Here is a 23,435-nt window from a genome sequence, read left to right on the forward strand (position 1 = left end):
ATACGTCACACCAGCAGCATCGGCTTAAAGTCCCAATGCTTTTTGCCGACTGGGGTAAAACGCTATTTTTTTATATATATATTTTTTATTAATAACAAATCAATACATAAAGCACATGAGGGAACACAAGCATACATAGATTACAAACAATAGACAATCGAGCTAGGGGCGGGGCTGGGGGCGGGGCTAGGGGCGGGGCTAGGGGGTACAATATCACATTACAATTACAAGGGACCTTAAGGAACATACATATACATATACTGACAATTCTAACCGCTTTTTTGTTAGTAGAGCATTTAACCGTCTTAAAATACAGTTCAATTTATTTTTGTATGGTACGAAAATGTGGTTTTCTGTTTGTAAATTTACATTTGTGTATATGAAATTTGGCCAAAAGAATAATGAAATGAATTACATAAAAATGATTCCGCTTATTTCTATTGAAAGAATCCAAACAGTACATCTCTCCACAATAGTGTAAAATCTTCATAAATGTGTTCAATTATAAACCTACTGATGTCTTGCCACAGTTTTCTTACATGCATACAATGCCAAAAAAGATGCACAACTGTTTCTCGGTGGTCATTACAAAAGGAGCAATTTGAGTTGATGTTTTCCTTAAACTTCTTCATATAGTGGATGGCAGGATAATATTTATGAATAATTTTAAAGGAATCTTCCTTAATTTTGTTAACAAGTAGGTATGTGTGTGGCAACATCCAAACTTTTTCCCAACAGATATTATCAATAAATCCATTCCAATAAGGCATGACATAAGGTATAGATACAACATCCTGCTGAAACAAGGATCGTATCGCTCTGTTGTTGAATGGACCAAAATAGATACAAATCTTTCCTACTGATGAGTCAACAGGGTCAACAGAAGGTAGGCTCTGAGGGTCAGGTCTTGACACGTTCCTGAATAACATAGCAACACCTGAGGGAATGGCATCTAAAACAATTGCAAAATCTTTAGGTGTTACAGGGACCTTGTAAAGTGATAAGAATTCTTTATAACTGAGTAAAAGACCCTCTGCATTTACCAGTTGGCTCACCAATAGGATATTATTTCGGAAGGTAAAACGCAGTTGAGTAAAATATATGTTATAGCGTGACGTGTAATCTAGTAGACAGGACGCTTCTTCAACAACAACAGCTAGTCAGCCACCTCGGTAGCATGCAACTGACATTATACGGTCAAGACTGGAGTTAAGTCCTGATACTAGGACGCTTCTTCAACAACAACAGCTAGTCAGCCACCTCGGTAGCATGCAACTGACATTATACGGTCAAAACTGGAGTTAAGTCCTGAATTAGGTCTTAATTGTTTAACATGTTATTCATTAAACAGACGCAGATCGACTTACATTAGCGTGTGCATACATTTTCGTACTGGTCCCGCTCGGGTATCAAACCAACAACTCTGGCGTTGTGTGCGGCATGGTTTACCAACTGGGCGAAACTATTATCACCTCATGTATCCATAACGTACATATTCACATGTAGCTATAGGTCTGCATTAAACTATTCTACCAGTATATATTCCTAATGTACATATTCACATGTAGCTACAGGTCTGCATTAAACTATTCTACCAGTATATATTCCTAATGTACATATTCACATGTAGCTATAGGTCTGCATTAAACTATTCTAATAGTATATATTCCTAATGTACATATTCACATGTAGCTATAGGTCTGCATTCATAATGTACATATTCACATGTAGCTATAGGTCTGCATTAAACTATTCTAATAGTATATATTCCTAATGTACATATTCACATGTAGCTACAGGTCTGCATTCATAATGTACATATTCACATGTAGCTATAGGTCTGCATTAAACTATTCTAACAGTATATATTCATAATTGTTACGGATACAGTTATCCTGTGTGTGTGTGTGTGTATCCTGTGTGTGTGTTTCTTTTCTCTCCTTCTCCCCTCACAGGTGAAAATCATCACTCCCCAATCAGTCAACAATCAATCATCAATCAGAAGACACACCTCCACCTAGTTCCTACCCTATCACAGTTCCTTCCCCATGGTTTAAAAACCCCATAATTTGTTTGCTCTAGAGCTAGCTCAATATCTCTCTGTAAATGCCATGTCTGTAGGTCTCTGTGTTTCACTCTCGCTTTGTGTCTTAACCTCTCTTTTGTTTGAGCACCTCATAGCACTTTGTCATCTCCTGTGAGTATTGTTTTTGGTTATGGTGTTTGTGTTTGATTGCTGGTGGGAAAAGGGGAAACCAAGACAAGTCGCCCATGGGCATACACTACCCGTAGGTGAAATTTTAAATACACTAGTTAGAACTGGGCGGACCACCCACTGTATTTTTGGTTAGTTAGTTAGCTGTTGTTAAAGTAGGCTAGTCTAGCTTAGGGGTGTTTTTGTACATTTATTGTTTCTTTCCTTGGGTCCAGCTCAGCCCCTTTTCCTGCTCCCCCCATTACCGTGTGTTTATAAATAAACTTTGAGTTTGACGGTAGATTTCAGTTGTCCTGGTTATTTCGTTCACACTTTTACTTTGTCACAATAATAATTTGCATGAGTTATGTTACGGGTCTCATTACCATCCCCCCTAGACTGTCGGGCCAAAAGGGATTCGTAACATAAGTGGGGGCTCATCCGGGATCTGTCATAACTGACACCCATGCCGCTCATGTAGATTGTTGTAGTGGTATAGTTCAGTGTTGAGCGTCATAGCTGAAGTAGCATTAGTGTTTGCTATTTTCTTTGGCACTTGTGAAGTAGTGTAAAATGACTACTTTTTATTTGAAATCCTTTTTGGATAACCCTTCGTGGGAGGTTTTTGACATGTCGTAGAGTTGATTTAATGACCTTGGCTGACCATTATTCAGTATCGATTCCGCAGAGTTTAGTTAAGGCGGAGGTTAAACAGCTAGTATTAAATGTATTGTTGGAAGAGCAGGTGCTTGTGTTACCGCTGCCTGAGTGTACTACCCCTGTAGGGGATGTTGCTGCTCCTGTAAGCCCATTGGTGTCTGATAATGAGGGAGAGGCTAAAACACCAGCCACATTGTCCCGTTTTGATCCACTGTCAAATGGTGATGCCAGGAGGGATGTCCGTTTAGCACAGTTCCAACTGGAGGTGGAAGAGAGGGCCCAAATTAGGCGAGAGACTCTCCAGTTGGAGATGTGTAAAATTGAGGCAGACAGAGAACAAAGGCAGTTGGAGTTCAAAATGCGCCAGATGGAACTGGAGGCAGAGACAGCAAGGCTAGCCTTCGTTCCTACTGTGCCTGTTTGTGAGCCGTCCTCACTTGCTGTGTCCTCAAACACGTTTGACATTAGTAGGCAGATTGCCTTAGTACCTTTGTTCAGAGAGTCGGAGGTTGACTCCTATTTTTGTGTATTTGAGCGTATAGCCGTAGCATTGAAATGGCCTGAAGAGGTATGGTGCCTATTACTTCAGTGTAAATTAACTGGTAAAGCCCAAGAGGTTTTGTCAGCGCTACCTCTGGTGGACAGTTTGAATTATGAAGTGGTCAAAGCTACTGTTCTTCGTGCCTATGAGCTTGTGCCTGAGGCATACTGACAGAGATTTAGGTCTCATAGAAAGTCTTCTAGTAAGACTTATGTGGAATTTGCTAGAGACGAGGGAAATCTGTTTGATAAATGGCATGCTGCTAGTAAGGTAACTGATTTCAACTCTCTCCGGGAGTTAATCTTGTTGGAAGAGTTTAAAAATTGCTTACCCGAACGCATTGTAGTTTACCTAAACGAACAGAAAGTATCCTGTCTGGCAGAAGCGTCTGTGTTGGCAGACGAGTTTGTGTTGACGCACAAGAGTGTGTTTTCGGCTCAAACTGAGAGTAGAGCCACTGAGTTTCCTACCTTTAGCCCTAGTCGACCAGCAGTAGTATATCACGCACGCCAGAAGAAAGAGCGTCCCTGTTTCTATTGTCATAAAGTAGGACATATGATTAATGATTGCTTCCTGCTTAAACGCAAACAAGGGATGCCTCTTCGTGCCAAGCCACCAACAGGTGTTGCTCTAATTCGTACGGTTAAGAGGTCTGCAACAAAACAGGTGCCTCAGGGTAACTGTAGTTTGAAAGTCTCAGTCCCCGACCACAGTTATGAACCATTCATTTGCGAGGGGTTTGTGTCCCTAACGAATGACGAAGCGTCTCAGCGTCCGGTTAAAATCCTTAGAGATACTGGTGCGGCGCAGTCGTTTATATTGTCTGATGTGTTGCCCTTATCTGACGATACATACTGTGGTTCCAGTGTGTTAGTGCAGGGTATTGAAATGGGTTTTGTCCCAGTGCCATTGCACTTTGTGAAAGTACACTCTGAGTTAATCAGTGGAATATTCAGAGTGGGGGTACGTCCTATGTTGCCAGTGAAAGGTGTGACCTTTATAATGGGTAACGATATTGCCGGAGGAAAGGTAGTACCCGTATTGGAAGTATTGGATAAAAGTGACCACTCTCTCTCGAATGAGCTGGCACAAAAGTATCCACATGTGTTCCCCGCTTGTGCTGTCACTCGTGCTCAGGCACTACAAGAGGGTGACGTGATAGATTTATCGAACACTGTTCTGTTCAAAGAGGTTGATCAAGAAGATGGATTGTGTGATACCTCTGAGAAGCTGATCACCTCTGACAAACAGCCCAGGAAAGAATCAAAGAACGTTGAACTTATTGCTGAGGCAATACAGTTACCAGTCACTCGTGAGCAGCTGATTGCTAACCAAAAGGTTGACAACAAGCTTGCTAAATGTTTTTCTAGTGTTGTCTCATTGGAAGATGTGAAGAAGAAGAGCGTGGCTTACTTCATTGATGGTAATCTCCTCATGCGTAAATGGAAATCCCATGTTGACGCGGATGGAGATTGGAATGCTGTTTACCAAATAGTGATTCCTACAGCCTTTCGACAAAATGTGTTATCCCTTGCTCATGATCACCAGTGGTCTGGTCATTTAGGAATCACAAAAACTTATGATCGGATCCTTCGACATTTCTTTTGGCCGGGTTTAAAACAAGATGTGGCTCAGTTCTGTCGGACATGCCACACATGTCAGATAACAGGAAAACCAAATCAGGTTATTCCTCCCGCTCCTCTTTGTCCCATACCTGTCATAGGTGAACCATTCGAGCATGTGGTTGTTGATTGTGTCGGACCGTTACCGAAGACAAAATCGGGTAACCAGTTTTTGTTAACGATAATGTGTATGGCTACAAGATACCCCGAGGCCATTCCTGTGAGAAGGATTACAGCCCCGGTAGTGAGTAAAGCCTTAATAAAATTCTTCACGACATTCGGGTTACTTAAGGTGGTACAAAGCGATCAAGGTACCAATTTCCTATCCAAGCTCTTCAAGCAGGTGTTAAAATCCTTGTCAATTACGCACCGTGTGTCAAGCGCCTATCACCCAGAGTCTCAGGGTGCGCTTGAAAGATGGCATCAGACACTGAAGTCTATGCTACGTAAATATTGTTTGGAATCTGAGAAAGATTGGGATGAGGGAGTTCCTCTAGTTTTGTTTGCTGCTCGTGAAACTGTGCAGGAGTCCCTAGGTTTCAGCCCGGCTGAACTGGTGTTTGGTCACACAGTGAGAGGACCAATGAAAGTCCTTAAAGAACAGTTCTTGTCCCAAGAGTTGTGTACCAGAGATGAGAATGTGTTGGACTACGTTTAGTCGCTTTCGTGAGCGCCTACACCAAGCTTGTGCTCTCGCAAAGGAAGCTCTGTCTTCCTCACAGAGGAGCATGAAAATACACTATGATAAAGAGGCTGTTTCTCGTCCACTACAGCCAGGTGACCAAGTACTGGTGTTATTACCTGTTCCAGGATCTTCACTGTCAGCTCGTTTCTCTGGTCCTTATTTAATTGAAAATAAAATAAGTGAAACTGACTATGTGCTTCAAACTCCTGATAGACAACGCCAATCTCGTGTGTGTCACATTAGCATGTTGAAAGCTTACCACACCCGACCCATCACACAGTTGGAGAGTTCAAAAACAGAGGAAGGTACTGCTGTCTCCTCTGCTACTACTGCTATCATAGTGGACTGTCATATTGATGATGATGATGATGGATTGGAGTTGCGCAACACTCAACAGCAGTGTGTTAGATTGCCCAACTCAGAAATGCTGCTGTCTATCCAATCCGGTCTGGTTCATTTAACGGATGGACAGGCCAATGATATTGTGAGGCTACTACACAGTTTTCCATGTCTCTTTAATGACGTTCCTACTCGCACCAATGTGTTGGAACATGACATTAATGTTGGAAATGCTACACCTATCAAGCAACACCCATATCGTATCAACGCTTCCAAGAGGAAGATAATGAGGGATGAGGTGAGATATTTGTTGGAGAATGACCTGGCTAAGCCAAGTTCAAGCCCTTGGAGTTCTCCTTGCATTCTAGTTCCTAAACCTGATGGTACGTCCAGGTTATGTACGGATTATCGAAAGGGAAATTCTATCACAATGCCAGATTCGTTCCCGTTACCCCGACTGGACGACTGTATCGACACTATTGGTGCTGCTAAGTATGTAACTAAGTTAGACCTCTTAAAAGGTTACTGGCAGGTTCCGTTAACTTTACGTGCTTCTGAGATTTCTGCCTTTGTGACCCCAGACAACTTCCTACAGTACTCAGTCATGGCTTTTGGGATGCGAAATGCACCAGCCACTTTCCAACGACTGGTTAACTCCGTATTAGCTGGCGTTCCTAATTGTAGTGCATACCTTGATGACCTAGTGATTTATTCGTCTGAGTGGTCAGATCATGTTGACTCGCTAAGGGTAGTATGTGAACGGTTGGCAGCTGCTTCTCTAACCCTGAACTTGGCAAAGTGCGAGTTTGGGAAGGCTACTGTTACCTATCTCGGTAAAGAGGTTGGCCATGGACAGGTGCGCCCTGTTGATGCCAAGGTCTTGGCTATAACTGCATTCCCTGCACCTAACACCAGACGAGAGCTACGCCGCTTTTTAGGGATGGTTGGCTACTACCGTAGCTTCTGTAAAAATGTCTCTGCGGTAGTTGCTCCAATTACCGATTTGCTTAGTCCGGCTAGATCATTTGTGTGGTCCCCTGATTGCAACAGAGCTTTTGAATCAGTGAAAGCACTCTTATGTAGTACACCTGTACTTGCTGCTCCAGATTTTGAACAACCGTTCAAACTTGAGGTAGATGCTAGTGCCAGAGGTGCTGGTGCTGTTCTACTGCAGCAGGACAAGAGTGGAGTGGATCATCCTGTTTGTTATTTTTCACGTAAATTTAATAAATGTCAAACAAACTATGCGACAATGGAACAAGAAGCTCTTGCTTTGTTGTGGGCTCTGCAATACTTTGAAGTATACATTGGTTTCAGTGCCCTACCAGTGATTGTGTATACTGACCATAACCCCTTAGTTTTTCTCCACCGAATGTACAACCAGAACCAGCGCCTTATGCGTTGGGCGCTGATTGTACAAAATTATAATTTGGAGATCCGCCACAAAAAGGGTTCAGATAATGTGTTGGCAGATGCTATGTCTGCCAACAAATGATTTCTGTATGTTTTGCAAGTTTGTTGCTTTGTTGTGAGTATTCATGGAAATACTGTAGTCGCAACCCCTAGGGTTGCTCTTTTAAGGGTGGGAGTGTTACGGATACAGTTATCCTGTGTGTGTGTGTGTATCCTGTGTGTGTGTTTCTTTTCTCTCCTTCTCCCCTCACAGGTGAAAATCATCACTCCCCAATCAGTCAACAATCAATCATCAATCAGAAGACACACCTCCACCTAGTTCCTACCCTATCACAGTTCCTTCCCCATGGTTTAAAAACCCCATAATTTGTTTGCTCTAGAGCTAGCTCAATATCTCTCTGTAAATGCCATGTCTGTAGGTCTCTGTGTTTCACTCTCGCTTTGTGTCTTAACCTCTCTTTTGTTTGAGCACCTCATAGCACTTTGTCATCACCTGTGAGTATTGTTTTTGGTTATGGTGTTTGTTTGTTGCTGGTGGGAAAAGGGGGGAAACCAAGACAAGTCGCCCATGGGCATACACTACCCGTAGGTGAACTTTGTTAAATACACTAGTTAGAACTGGGCGGACCACCCACTGTATTTTTGGTTAGTTAGCTGTTAAAGTAGGCTAGTCTAGCTTAAGGGTGTTTTTGTACATTTATTGTTTCTTTCCTTGGGTCCAGCTCAGCCCCTTTTCCTGCTCCCCCCATTACCGTGTGTTTATAAATAAACTTTGAGTTTGAAGGTAGATTTCAGTTGTCCTGGTTTTTTCGTTCACACTTTTACTTTGTCACAATAATAATTTGCATGAGTTATGTTACGGGTCTCATTACCATCCCCCCTAGACTGTCGGGCCAAAAGGGATTCGTAACAATGTACATGTTCACATGTAGCTACACGTCTGCATAGACGAATGTATTGGCTGTAAGAAGGCAGACAAAACATATTTGCTCATCTTTAAATGAATAAACAATGTAGTGAGTATTTTTCTAAACTGCGTTACCCATTGGGGCGGCAGGGTAGCCTAGTGGTTAGTGTTGGACTAGTAACAGAAAGGTTGCAAGTTCGAATCCCCGAGCTGACAAGGTACAAATCTGTCGTTCTGCCCCTGAAAAGGCAGTTAACCCACTGTTCCTAGGCCGTCATTGAAAATAAGAATTTGTTCTTAACTGACTTGCCTAGTAAAATAAAGGTAAAATAAATAAAATTAACAAATAAATTCCAGTCAGCTGACGGCAATACGCGACCTTCCGATGGTGACGTCATATTTAGTGGACCACACGACACCGGAAGCTGTTTCACCAACACGGATACTGATTCATTCAACCACCTCTTTAGCCTGGTAGCCAACATACAACCGAAAACAAGCTCTTTCGACCAGTTTTGTGTATATTGATCTCGGTGTTTTTAACACAATCCTCTTTACGTATCTACTAATTAACTTAAAGTAATTTGCTTGTTAAATGTACAAATGTGTTGATTATACCGAGTCTAGCACTAAGCTTATCGTTAATGCTAGCTAGCCCGACCATGAACTCACTGAACGACTACCCTCCTGTTAAAGAAGAGGTCTGCTGGACGGAGAAAGAAGCTCTGGGGCTGAACATTGTCCTGAAAGAAGAGAAGGGGGATATTACAGTGAAAGAAGAGAACATTTTCGAGTGAAAGATGAAGAGGGGATAGAGGCTGTCACAGTGGAAGAAGAGGAGGGGATAGAGGCTGTCACAGTGGAAGAAGAGGAGGGGATAGAGGCTGTCACAGTGGAAGAAGAGGAGGGGATAGAGGCTGTCACAGTGGAAGAAGAGGAGGGGATAGAGGCTGTCACAGTGGAAGAAGAGGAGGGGATAGAGGCTGTCACAGTGGAAGAAGAGGAGGGGATAGAGGCTGTCTCAGTGGAAGAAGCTTTCAGAATGAAAGAGGAGGAAGAGGCCATCAGTATCACATTGAAAGAAGAGAAGGATGTTACAGTGAAAGAAGAGACAGAACATTTTAGAGTGAAAGATGAAGAGGGGATAGAGGCTGTCACAGTGGAAGAAGAGGAAGTAGAAGTTTTCAGAATGAAAAGGGAGGAAGGGGAGGCTGTCACCTTGAAAGAAGAAGAGGATGTTTTGGGAGATGAAGGAGAGGAAGACGAGACTGAAGATCTGATTAACACCAGTGAGTACTGTCTTAAAAACATGTCCAGAAACTCTGTAGTTGTTGAACTAATGTGTGGTTTTAAAGCCAAAGGGACATTGCACTGAAATGTGCTCCTCACCAGAACCCCAAATATAAGCTTGTAAACAGTGCAAATGTAAACAAACACTGTATTTGACTCAAAACGGTTTTAAAACCATCATTTTGATCTGATGGTGGGTCCTTGCATCCACAGCTCTGTCTATGAATGAGAGATGTTCCATTTGTTCAAACCCTCAGCTACTCTCTGGTTATTAGGACAGTGGAGATATAAAACATTTAAGTACCAATAAGGAGTATGATATTTATGGCTCTACCTTTCTCACTCATTATTATTCATGATCCATTCATGATTATCCCTAATCATGTTAGCATCCATATTAATATACAAGTGTTCAGAAATATACATACATATTCTATTCTTGTGTGACTCGTATGATACGATAAATTATGTACTGTTCATTTCTATTGGGAACAATATCATCTGAAACACAATCAAAACAAACTGCAAATGTATCCAACAAGTTTGCTGAGTCACAAGCTTGATGTAGTCATTGTGTTCTAGGAATATGGGACCAAATACTTTAATACACAAATAAGTGAATTTGTCCAAATACTTATGAGGCATTCAAATGTAGGGACTAGATATTTTATTTCTAAATGGTAAAACTGATATGTATGAATATACCTTCAACTAAAAGGTGACATTCTGTCCCTTTGTCTCATATGAAATATTTGATCTCCAATCTAAACTAGTGGAGTACAGAGCCACATTAAACTGTTATCTTCCCTGTCTAGATAAATACGTAGTGGAACACAGAGCCACATTAAACTGTTATCTTCCCTGTCTAGATAAATACGTAGTGGAACACAGAGCCACATTAAACTGTTATCTTCCCTGTCCAGATAAATACGTAGTGGAACACAGAGCCACATTAAACTGTTATCTTCCCTGTCTAGATAAATACGTAGTGGAGTACAGAGCCACATTAAACTGTTATCTTCCCTGTCTAGATAAATACGTAGGGGAACACAGAGCCACATTAAACTGTTATCTTCCCTGTCTAGATAAATACGTAGTGGAACACAGAGCCACATTAAACTGTTATCTTCCCTGTCCAGATAAATACGTAGTGGAACACAGAGCCACATTAAACTGTTATCTTCCCTGTCCAGATAAATACGTAGGGGAATAGTTTAAGCAATAAAGCCCGTATACCACAGGAATGACAACCTGATCAATAATATCACAGGTATGACAACCTGATCAATAATACCACAGGTATGACAACCTGATCAATAATACCACAGGAACCTGATCAATAATACCACAGGAATGACAACCTGATCAATAATACCACAGGAATGACAACCTGGTCAATAATACCACAGGAATGACAACCTGATCAATAATACCACAGGAATGACAACCTGATCAATAATACCACAGGTATGACAACCTGATCAATAATACCACAGGTATGACAACCTGATCAATAATACCACAGGTATGACAACCTGATCAATAATACCACAGGAACCTGATCAATAATACCACAGGAATGACAACCTGATCAATAATACCACAGGAATGACAACCTGATCAATAATACCACAGGTATGACAACCTGATCAATTTTTTATTTTTTTATTTTATTTTACCTTTATTTAACCAGGTAGGCAAGTTGAGAACAAGTTCTCATTTACAATTGCGACCTGGCCAAGATAAAGCAAAGCAGTTCGACAGATAAAACGACACAGAGTTACACATGGAGTAAAAACAAACATACAGTCAATAATGCAGTATAAACAAGTCTATATACAATGTGAGCAAATGAGGTGAGAAGGGAAGTAAAGGCAAAAAAGGCCATGATGGCAAAGTAAATACAATATAGCAAGTAAAATACTGGAATGGTAGTTTTGCAATGGAAGAATGTGCAAAGTAGAAATAAAAAATAATGGGGTGCAAAGGAGCAAAATAAATAAATTAAAATTAAATACAGTTGGGAAAGAGGTAGTTGTTTGGGCTAAATTATAGGTGGGCTATGTACAGGTGCAGTAATCTGTGAGCTGCTCTGACAGTTGGTGCTTAAAGCTAGTGAGGGAGATAAGTGTTTCCAGTTTCAGAGATTTTTGTAGTTCGTTCCAGTCATTGGCAGCAGAGAACTGGAAGGAGAGGCGGCCAAAGAAAGAATTGGTTTTGGGGGTGACTAGAGAGATATACCTGCTGGAGCGTGTGCTACAGGTGGGAGATGCTATGGTGACCAGCGAGCTGAGATAAGGGGGGACTTTACCTAGCAGGGTCTTGTAGATGACATGGAGCCAGTGGGTTTGGCGACGAGTATGAAGCGAGGGCCAGCCAACGAGAGCGTACAGGTCGCAATGGTGGGTAGTATATGGGGCTTTGGTGATAAAACGGATTGCACTGTGATAGACTGCATCCAATTTGTTGAGTAGGGTATTGGAGGCTATTTTGTAAATGACATCGCCAAAGTCGAGGATTGGTAGGATGGTCAGTTTTACAAGGGTATGTTTGGCAGCATGAGGGAAGGATGCTTTGTTGCGAAATAGGAAGCCAATTCTAGATTTAACTTTGGATTGGAGATGTTTGATATGGGTCTGGAAGGAGAGTTTACAGTCTAACCAGACACCTAAGTATTTGTAGTTGTCCACGTATTCTAAGTCAGAGCCGTCCAGAGTAGTGATGTTGGACAGGCGGGTAGGTGCAGGTAGCGATCGGTTGAAGAGCATGCATTTAGTTTTACTTGTATTTAAGAGCAATTGGAGGCCACGGAAGGAGAGTTGTATGGCATCGAAGCTTGCCTGGAGGGTTGTTAACACAGTGTCCAAAGAAGGGCCGGAAGTATACAGAATGGTGTCGTCTGCGTAGAGGTGGATCAGGGACTCACCAGCAGCAAGAGCGACCTCATTGATGTATACAGAGAAGAGAGTCGGTCCAAGAATTGAACCCTGTGGCACCCCCATAGAGACTGCCAGAGGTCCGGACAGCAGACCCTCCGATTTGACACACTGAACTCTATCAGAGAAGTAGTTGGTGAACCAGGCGAGGCAATCATTTGAGAAACCAAGGCTGTCGAGTCTGCCGATGAGGATATGGTGATTGACAGAGTCGAAAGCCTTGGCCAGATCAATGAATACGGCTGCACAGTAATGTTTCTTATCGATGGCGGTTAAGATATCGTTTAGGACCTTGAGCGTGGCTGAGGTGCACCCATGACCAGCTCTGAAACCGGATTGCATAGCAGAGAAGGTATGGTGAGATTCGAAATGGTCGGTAATCTGTTTGTTGACTTGGCTTTCGAAGACCTTAGAAAGGCACGGTAGGATAGATATATGTCTGTAGCAGTTTGGGTCAAGAGTGTCCCCCCCTTTGAAGAGGGGGATGACCGCAGCTGCTTTCCAATCTTTGGGAATCTCAGACGACACGAAAGAGAGGTTGAACAGGCTAGTAATAGGGGTGGCAACAATTTCGGCAGATAATTTTAGAAAGAAAGGGTCCAGATTGTCTAGCCCGGCTGATTTGTAGGGGTCCAGATTTTGCAGCTCTTTCAGAACATCAGCTGAATGGATTTGGGAGAAGGAGAAATGGGGAAGGCTTGGGCGAGTTGCTGTTGGGGGTGCAGTGCTGTTGTCCGGGGTAGGAGTAGCCAGGTGGAAAGCATGGCCAGCCGTAGAAAAATGCTTATTGAAATTCTCAATTATGGTGGATTTATCAGTGGTGACAGTGTTTCCTATCTTCAGTGCAGTGGGCAGCTGGGAGGAGGTGTTCTTATTCTCCATGGACTTTACAGTGTCCCAGAACTTTTTTGAGTTAGTGTTGCAGGAAGCAAATTTCTGCTTGAAAAAGCTAGCCTTGGCTTTTCTAACTGCCTGTGTATAATGATTTCTAGCTTCCCTGAACAGCTGCATATCACGGGGGCTGTTCGATGCTAATGCAGAACGCCATAGGATGTTTTTGTGTTGGTTAAGGGCAGTCCGGTCTGGGGAGAACCAAGGGCTATATCTGTTCCTGGTTCTAAATTTCTTAAATGGGGCATGTTTATTTAAGATGGTTAGGAAGGCATTTAAAAAAAATATCCAGGCATCCTCTACTGACGGGATGAGATCAATATCCTTCCAGGATACCCCGGCCAGGTCGATTAGAAAGGCCTGCTCGCAGAAGTGTTTCAGGGAGCGTTTTACAGTGATGAGTGGAGGTCGTTTGACCGCTGACCCATTACGGATGCAGGCAATGAGGCAGTGATCGCTGAGATCTTGGTTGAAGACAGCAGAGGTGTATTTAGAGGGGAAGTTGGTTAGGATGATATCTATGAGGGTGCCCGTGTTTAAGGTTTTGGGGAGGTACCTGGTAGGTTCATTGATTATTTGTGTGAGATTGAGGGCATCAAGTTTAGATTGTAGGATGGCTGGGGTGTTCCAGTTTCAATAATACCACAGGAATGACAACCTGATCAATAATACCACAGGTATGACAACCTGATCAATAATACCACAGGCATGACAACCTGATCTACATGAATGCAGCTTCCACTTCATTAAAGCTGTTACCCAATCACAGGGATGGATAACTCTGGAAAGAGGAGGGCAGATTACTGGTAGGAGTTACCCAATCACAGGGATGGATAACTCTGGAAAGAGGAGGGCAGATTACTGGTAGGAGTTACCCAATCATAGGGATAAAATGCAAATTAATTACTTAAAAATCATACAATGTGATTTTCTGGATTTTTGTTTTAGATTCCGTCTCTCACAGTTGATAAAAAATTACAGACCTCTACATGCTTTGTAAGTAGGAAAACCTGCAAAATCGGCAGTGTATCAAATACTTGTTCTCCACACTGTATATATCATTATTTATCATTATTTATCATTATATATCATTAAACTAAACCTAACTAGTTTAAACCTGATAGTATAACAATAGTAGTAATTCATGTATTATATACAACACTTTTCATTGCAAAGACCATCTCAGACTGTAAAAACTGCCAAAACTAACAAAACACATGTAGAGATCTGGCAGGTCTTGGTGATGGTCTTCCACAGATTCAGATGATAAGGTGTTGTTCAGTCAGGCAGTTCAGAAAGACTGGGCAGTAGTTTAAAAGGAGGGAGCAACGATGTCACAGAGGGAGCAGCGATGTCACAGAGGGAGCAGCGATGTCACGGAGGGGGCAGCGATGTCACAGAGGGGGCAGCGATGTCACAGGGGGAGCAGCGATGTCACAGAGGGGACAGCGATGTCACGGAGGGGGCAGCGATGTCACAGAGGGGGCAGCATCAGTCAGTTTCTCAGACCGGAGCTCTTCACCAGGCTCCTACTCGACATGGAGCCAGTTTTATCATGTAGAAATTTCATTCAGGTCTCTATTAAGTATTTAACTAAATAATCAGTTTGTCTTTGGCAGGAGAGAGACCAGACTCTCACTCTGACAGCGGAAAGAGTCCTTCGGGGGGACCAGACCCAGTGACACCCAAACCAGCGAGACAACACCACTGCTCCCAATGTGAAAAGATATTTTCCCTATCATGGGCCCTAAAAAGGCATGAGAGGACACACACAGGAGAAAGGCCTTTCCAATGTTCCCAGTGTGGAAAGAGTTTTACTTTGTTAGGAAACCTCAGGGAGCATAAGAGAATACACTCTGGAGAGAAACCTTACCACTGTTCCCAGTGTGGAAAGAGTTTCGCCTGGTTAGGGAGCCTGAAGCAGCATGAGAGGATACACACAGGGGAAAAGCCTTTCCAATGTTCCCAGTGTGGAAAGCGTTTTACCCAGTTAGGGACCCTAAAAGAGCACGAGACAACACACGCACAAGAAAAGCTCTACCAATGCTCCCTGTGTGGAAAGAGTTTTATAAATTTTACACATCTGAATAAGCATGAAAGTATACATACACAGGAGGAGAAGACATACCACTGCTCTCAGTGTGGAAAGACATTTTCCCAGTCAGAGGACCTGAAAACACATGAGAGAATAGAGAGGCTGTGTTCTGACTTAAGTTTTTGACCTGAGAATTTAGGTTTTCGTTTATGCCAAATGAAATCATATTGTTAACATGAAATCATTAACAAAATAGACCTACTCTTTTCAAGTTTTCATCTGGAGATGATAAATACTATAAATGATAAATACTATACTATAAATACTATATACTATACTAACCTTCATCCATTGCATACGAGTATAAACCCTCTACTATTGTTCATTATATTTGGGGGATATTGCTAAATGTTAATTATTATATAGATGAATGGAGTTTTGCATTTCTTGATTCTAACCTTAAACCTCTGGGATTTGATGTGATCTGGCTTTTCGCTAAATGAATTTGATTGAATACATGATTTAGATATTGCACCATGTAAATTATGTAATAAATTAATAGAATGAGCATTTCTTGATTTTGAACATTGAAACCTCTTGAATTGAGTCGTTTTGTTTCATTGAGTTAATTTGTTTACTAGTCGTCAAGATAAAGGACGAAGTTGTTGACGTGAAAAACACGAGTTCCCATCAATGTTATTCCACTATGTAGAAGCAGTATAGAGAGAGTGAAAGAAATGAAAATAAAAAGTAGAATAAGGCTCCATGTTAGCTAATACATTATAATAAGGCACCATGTTAGCTAATACATTATAATAGAATAAGGCTCCATGGTAGCTAATACATTATAATAGAATAAGGCACCATGGTAGCTAATACAGTAGAGTAGAATAAGGCTCCATGGTAGCTAATACAGTAGAATAGAATAAGGCTCCATGGTAGCTAATACATTATAATAGAATAAGGCACCATGGTAGCTAATACATTATAATAGAATAAAGCTCCATGGTAGCTAATACAGTAGAGTAGAATAAGGCTCCATGGTAGCTAATACAGTAGAGTAGAATAAGGCTCCATGGTAGCTAATACATTATAATAGAATAAGGCTCCATGGTAGCTAATACAGTAGAGTAGAATAAGGCTCCATGGTAGCTAATACAGTAGAATAAGGCTCCATGGTAGCTAATACAGTAGAATTGAATAATCCTCCATGGTAGCTAATACAGTAGAGTAGAATAAGGATCCTAATACATGAGAATAAGGCTGCATCCTATACTGACCAGTCTATTTACCCATTAGGTCTAATACATGTATCCTATACTGACTAGTCTATTACATGTATCCTATACTGACTAGTCTATTACATGTATCCTATACTGACTAGTCTATTTATCCATTAGGTCTAATACATGTATCCTGTACTGACTAGTCTATTACATGTATCCTATACTGACTAGTCTATTACATGTATCCTATACTGACTAGTCTATTTATCTATTAGGTCTAATACATGTATCCTATACTGACTAGTCTATTACATGTATCCTATACTGACTAGTCTATTTATCCATTAGGTCTAATACATTTATGCATGTTGATTTTGTCCATCCACACCAGATGCGATCAGGACACGCAGGTTGAAATATAAAAATTAACACCGAACCAAGTACATACATTTTGGGACAGGTCGAAAAGCATTCATGGCAATTTAGCTAGTTCGCTTGCTGTTGCTAGCTAATTTATCCTAGGATATAAACATTGGGTTGTTATAATATCTGAAATGCACAAGGTCCTCTAGTCCTACTATGAATCCATTGTTGCATGGCCACGCCTCCAACTCAATCATCTTAGTCACGGCTTCATACTAAATGGTATGCATGTGTCGATATTGCAGGAAAATCTTTCTTTGTTGTAATCTGATGATCCAGTCCTCCAATGCTAAGTTTTCAAATATGTCTGTCACTAGCTGGCCTCCACCCAGTACCCTGCCCTGAACTTGATCACTGTCACTAGCTGGCTACCGCCCGGTACTCAACACTGCTCGTTCAAGTCTGCTGCCCTATCTAACACTGGTCACTGTAATAATGGAACACTGGTCACTTTAATAATGGAACACTGGTCACTAATAATGGAACACTGGTCACTAATAATGGAACACTGGTCACTAATAATGGAACACTGGTCACTAATAATGGAACACTGGTCACTTTAATAATGGAACACTGGTCACTTTAATAATGGAACACTGGTGTCACGACTTCCGCCGATGTTTGCTCTCCTGCCCGTTCGGGCGGTGCTCGGCGTTCGTCGTCACCGTCCTACTAGCCACTACCGATCCCTTTTCGTGTATCTGTTGGTTTTGTCTGATTGGTTTCACCTGTGTGTTATTTAGTTAATTAGTGTCTGTATTTAATGTAGGTTGTCCCACCCTTGTTTTGTGCGGGATTGTTTATTTTGTCATTTCATTTTCGTCTGTCGTGGTTTTCGTGTTTTCTTATTCTCCGGTTTGTTTGTTCTCCTATGTTGGATAATTTCACCCTGTGTTTGTTTGGGTTGACCGTGTTTGTTTGTTTACCGGAGAATAAACTTCAAGATCGCATTCTGCTCTCTGCGCCTGATTCCACCCACCTTGATTAGACGTGACAACTGGTCACTTTAATAATGGAACACTGGTCACTATAATAATGGAACACTGGTCACTATAATAATGGAACACTGGTCACTTTAATAATGGATCAAGATCGCATTCTGCTCTCTGTGCCTCGATTCCACCCACCTTGATTAGACGTGACAGAATCCCGCACCACCATGGAATCAGCAGGAGCAGCAGCGTCTCCTCTCCCATCGATGGAGGAGAGGGTCCTCCATCATACCAGCCTGATTCACCGGATTGGTTCTGCTATGGACCAAATGATGGAGAAAATGGATCGATGGGAGAGGAGTGGCCTCCCCACCTCATCTTTAGCAACCCCTTCTCCAGCACCTCCTGTTTCTGCGACCATATCTGGCTCTGGGGCTCTTCGGCTGACACTCCCACGGGAGTTTGACGGATCGGCGGCTGGGTGCCAGGGTTTCCTCCTTCAGCTGGATCTATACCTGGCTACCGTGCGTCCTGCTCCCTCTGGAGAGGAGAGCGTGTGCGCCCTCGTCTCCTGTTTGACTGGGCGAGCCCTCGAGTGGGCCAACGAAGTGTGGAATGGTCCGGACCCGGCTAAGGATAATTACCCAGAGTTCACCCGCCGATTCCGAGCTGTTTTTGACCATCCACCCGAGGGTCGGGTGGCGGGTGAACGGCTGTTTCACCTGCGTCAGGAGACGAGGAGCGTACAGGATTTTGCCCTAGAGTTTAGGACTTTGGCAGCAGGAGCAGGATGGAACGACAGGGCCTTGATTGATCATTTTAGATTTAGTCTCAGTGAGGACGTCCGCAGGGAGCTGGCATGTCGGGACGCCACATTCACTCTGGATGGACTTATCGATCTGGCTATCCGTCTCGACAACCTGCTGGCTGCTCGCGGGCGTTCGGATCAGGTCCTGTCGTTTCCAATCCCCAGGCCCCCTGTTCCTATCCCTATGGAATTAGGAGGTACGGCTTCAAGGGGGACCGGAGGAGGAGTGTCCTCCTGCACCAGTTGTGGTCGACGAGGGCACACGTCCGACCGGTGCTGGAGGAACTCGTCTAGGAGTCGGGAGGACAGGCGGAACACTGCTCGATCACCCCAGGTGAGTAAGCACCAAACTCATTCAGAGCTTCCTGTCGGTCATGTGTTTGTATTGATTTCTTTCCCTGGTTTTTCCCCCTCTCTACAGCATAAGGCGCTAGTCGATTCAGGCGCAGCTGGGAATTTTATGGATCGCGGGCTTGCGTTAAGGCTAGGGATTCCCCTGGTGTCGTTAGATCGACCTTTCCCCGTGCACTCCTTAGATAGCCGACCATTAGGGTCAGGAGTAATTAGGGAGGCTACGGTGCCGCTGGACATGGTAACGCAGGGTGATCATAAGGAGCAGATTAGCCTGTTCCTTATAGATTCACCTGCGTTTCCAGTGGTGTTGGGGGTTCCCTGGTTAGCTCAACACAACCCGGTGATTTTCTGGCGACAGGGGGCTCTTAAGGGGTGGTCAGAGGAGTGTTCAGGTAGGTGTATAGGAGTTGCCGTTGGTGCGACTACGGTGGAGAGTCCAGACCAAGTTTCCACCGTGCGCATTCCCTCTGAATATGCCGATTTGGCTATCGCCTTCAGTAAAGGGAGGGCGACCCAATTACCACCTCATCGTCGAGAGGACTGCGCGATAAACCTTCTGGAAAACGCTGCACTTCCTAGGAGTCACGTGTATCCATTGTCCCAGGAGGAGACAGTTGCGATGGAAACATATGTTTCCGAATCGCTGGGACAGGGGTACATTCAGCCCTCCATATCACCCGTCTCCTCAAGCTTCTTTTTTGTGAAGAAGAAGGATGGAGGTCTGCGTCCGTGTATTGATTATAGAGGTCTAAATTCCATCACAGTGGGGTTTAGTTACCCACTACCTCTCATCGCTACGGCAATGGAATCATTTCACGGGGCGCGATTCTTCACAAAACTGGACCTGAGGAGCGCGTATAATCTGGTACGTATCCGGGGAGGAGATGAGTGGAAGACCGCATTTAGTACTACTTCTGGTCATTATGAGTACTGCGTCATGCCATACGGGTTGAAGAATGCTCCAGCCGTTTTCCAATCCTTCGTAGATGAGATTCTCCGAGACCTGCTCGGGCAGGGAGTGGTAGTGTACATTGATGACATCTTGATCTATTCTGCCACACGCGCGGAGCATGTGTCTCTGGTGCGTAAGGTACTTGGGCGACTACTGGAGCATGACCTGTATTGCAAGGCGGAGAAATGTGAGTTTTTCAAACAGTCCGTTTCCTTCCTGGGGTATCGTATTTCCACCTCCGGGGTGGTGATGGAGGATGATCGCGTTACAGCCGTGCGTAATTGGCCGACTCCGACCACGGTGAAAGAAGTGCAGCGGTTTTTAGGGTTTGCCAATTACTACCGGAGGTTTATCCGGGGTTTTGGTCAGGTGGCTGCTTCCATCACCTCACTGCTGAAGGGAGGACCGGTGCGCTTGCTCTGGTCAGCAGAGGCGGGCAGAGCTTTCAGTCGTCTGAAAGAGCTGTTCACCAATGCGCCCGTGTTGGCGCATCCGGACCCCTCTTTAGCGTTCATAGTGGAGGTGGATGCGTCCGAGGCTGGGGTTGGAGCCGTGCTGTCCCAACGCTCGGGCGTGCCATCCAAACTCCGCCCGTGTGCTTTCTATTCGAGCAAGCTCAGCCCAGCGGAGCGAAACTATGATGTGGGGGACCGGGAGTTGTTAGCTGTAGTCAAGGCTCTGAAGGTGTGGAGACATTGGCTTGAGGGGGCTAAACACCCTTTTCTCATCTGGACTGACCATCGTAATCTCGAGTACATCCGGGCAGCTAAGAGACTAAATCTACGTCAGGCTAGATGGGCCATGTTTTTTACTAGGTTCCAGTTTACCCTCACATATCGGCCAGGCTCCCAAAACACTAAAGCTGACGCACTGTCTCGCCTCTATGATACCGAGGAACGGTCAGTAGAGCCGACTCCCATCATTCCACCGTCATGTCTCGTGGCACCGGTGGTATGGGAGGTTGATGCTGAGATAGAGAGGGCCTCACGGTCAGAGCCGGCTCCTCCTAACTGTCCAGTAGGGACAAAGTACGTGCCGAGGGTGGTCCGGGACAAGCTGATTAGGTGGGCTCATACTCTTCCCTCCTCGGGTCATCCTGGTATCAAGAGGACAGTGCAGAGTCTGAGAGGGAGATACTGGTGGCCCACACTGGCTAAAGAATTGAGATTTTATGTCTCCTCCTGCTCAGTGTGTGCTCAGAGCAAGGCTCCTCGGCACCTACCTAGAGGGAAATTACAACCCCTCCCCGTTCCACAACGGCCTTGGACACATTTATCGGTGGATTTTCTCACCGACCTTCCCCCGTCCCAGGGAAGTACTACGATCCTGGTCGTTGTGGATCGGTTTTCTAAGTCCTGTCGTCTCATTCCGTTGCCCGGTCTTCCTACGGCCCTGCAGACTGCTTAGGCTTTGTTTACCCATGTCTTCCGGCACTATGGGGTGCCTGAGGACATCGTCTCTGATCGGGGTCCCCAATTCACGTCCAGAGTGTGGAGGGCGTTTATGGAGAGACTGGGGGTCTCGGTTAGCTTAACCTCAGGTTTTCACCCCGAGAGTAATGGGCAGGTGGAACGCGTTAACCAGGATGTGGGCAGGTTTCTGCGGTCCTATTGTCGGGACCGGCCTGGTGAGTGGGCTAGGTATGTTCCATGGGCCGAACTAGCCCAGAACTCCTTACGCCACTCCTCTACTAACTTGTCTCCTTTTGAGTGTGTGTTAGGCTACCAGCCGGTCCTGGCTCCATGGCATCAGAGTCAGACCGAGGCTCCTGCGGTGGAGGAATGGGTACAGCGCTCCAAGGACACCTGGAAGGCCGTTCAGGACTCATTACGGTTAGCGGGATAACGGCAGAAGAGGAGCGCTGACCAACACCGCAGTGAGACCCCCGTGTTTGCACCGGGGGACAGGGTCTGGCTCTCGACCCGAAACCTGTCTCTCTGCCTGCCCTGTCGGAAGCTGGGGCCGCAGTGTGTGGGGCCGTTCAAAGTCCTGAGGAGAATAAACGAGGTGTGTTATAGGTTACAACTTCCTAGGTATTACCGTATTAACCCCTCGTTTCATGTGTCTCTCCTCAGGCCGGTGGTGGCTGGTCCCCTGCAAGAAGGTGAGGTGTCTGAGGTCCCTCCGCCCCCTCTGGACATCGAGGGGCCCCCGGCATATATACAGTTCGAGGCATTCTGGATTCGAGACGCCGGGTGGGGGGCCTACAGTACCTCGTGGACTGGGAGGGGTACGGCCCGGAGGAGAGATGCTGGGTTCCGGTGAGGGACATTTTGGACCCTTCTCTCCTGATAGAATTTCACCGCCTCCACCCGGATCGCCCAGCACCTCGTCCTCCGGGTCGTCCTCGAGGACGGTGGCGGCGCGCTGCGGGAGCCGCGCGTCAGGGGGGGGGGTACTGTCACGACTTCCGCCGGCGTTCGTCGTCACCGTCCTACTAGCCACTACCGATCCCTTTTCGTGTATCTGTTGGTTTTGTCTGATTGGTTTCACCTGTGTGTTGTTTAGTTAATTAGTGTCTGTATTTAATGTAGGTTGTCCCACCCTTGTTTTGTGCGGGATTGTTTATTTTGTCATTCATTTTCGTCTGTCGTGGTTTTCGTGTTTTCTTATTCTCCGGTTTGTTTGTTCTCCTATGTTGGATAATTTCACCCTGTGTTTGTTTGGGTTGACCGTGTTTGTTTGTTTACCGGAGAATAAACTTCAAGATCGCATTCTGCTCTCTGCGCCTGATTCCACCCACCTTGATTAGACGTGACAACTGGTCACTTTAATAATGGAACACTGGTCACTATAATAATGGAACACTGGTCACTATAATAATGGAACACTGGTCACTAATAATGGAACACTGGTCACTTTAATAATGGAACACTGGTCACTTTAATAATGGAACACTGGTCACTTTAATAATGGAACACTGGTCACTATAATAATGGAACACTGGTCACTATAATAATGGAACACTGGTCACTTTAATAATGGAACACTGGTCACTTTTTTAATAATGGAACACTGGTCACTTTAATAATGGAACACTGGTCACTTTAATAATGGAACACTGGTCACTTTAATAATGGAACACTGGTCACTTTAATAATGGAACACTGGTCACTTTAATAATGGAACACTGGTCACTTAATAATGGAACACTGGTCACTATAATAATGGAACACTGGTCACTTTAATAATGGACCACTGGTCACTTTAATAATGGACCACTGGTC

The 23,435-nt window shown here is 44.2% G+C and overlaps 1 protein-coding gene across 1 annotated transcript; it reads left to right on the plus strand.

Annotated features, from left to right (window-relative positions):
• The first annotated feature begins 6,471 nt into the window (after positions 1-6,471).
• Positions 6,472-16,031, plus strand: LOC116371417 (zinc finger protein 3-like). The gene is made up of 3 exons (XM_031820277.1): positions 6,472-6,533; positions 9,058-9,650; positions 15,098-16,031. Exons 1-3 carry the CDS (start codon positions 6,472-6,474, stop codon positions 15,697-15,699), a joined length of 1,257 nt encoding a protein of 418 aa, XP_031676137.1. The 3' UTR covers positions 15,700-16,031.
• Positions 16,032-23,435: the final 7,404 nt, after the last annotated feature.

The sequence above is a fragment of the Oncorhynchus kisutch genome, unplaced genomic scaffold (assembly GCF_002021735.2).
Source record: "Oncorhynchus kisutch isolate 150728-3 unplaced genomic scaffold, Okis_V2 scaffold3219, whole genome shotgun sequence".
Classification (NCBI taxonomy): domain Eukaryota; kingdom Metazoa; phylum Chordata; class Actinopteri; order Salmoniformes; family Salmonidae; genus Oncorhynchus; species Oncorhynchus kisutch.

Excerpts from the sequence above, each read along its gene's own strand:
- LOC116371417 (XM_031820277.1), top strand. The coding sequence starts at position 6,472 with ATGCCAGATTCGTTCCCGTTACCCCGACTGGACGACTGTATCGACACT. Across the intron at positions 6,534-9,057 it reads GACACTATTGGTGCTGCTAA|AAGAGGTCTGCTGGACGGAG; the intron begins GTATGTAACTAA and ends CTCCTGTTAAAG. Across the intron at positions 9,651-15,097 it reads TGAAGATCTGATTAACACCA|GAGAGAGACCAGACTCTCAC; the intron begins GTGAGTACTGTC and ends TGTCTTTGGCAG.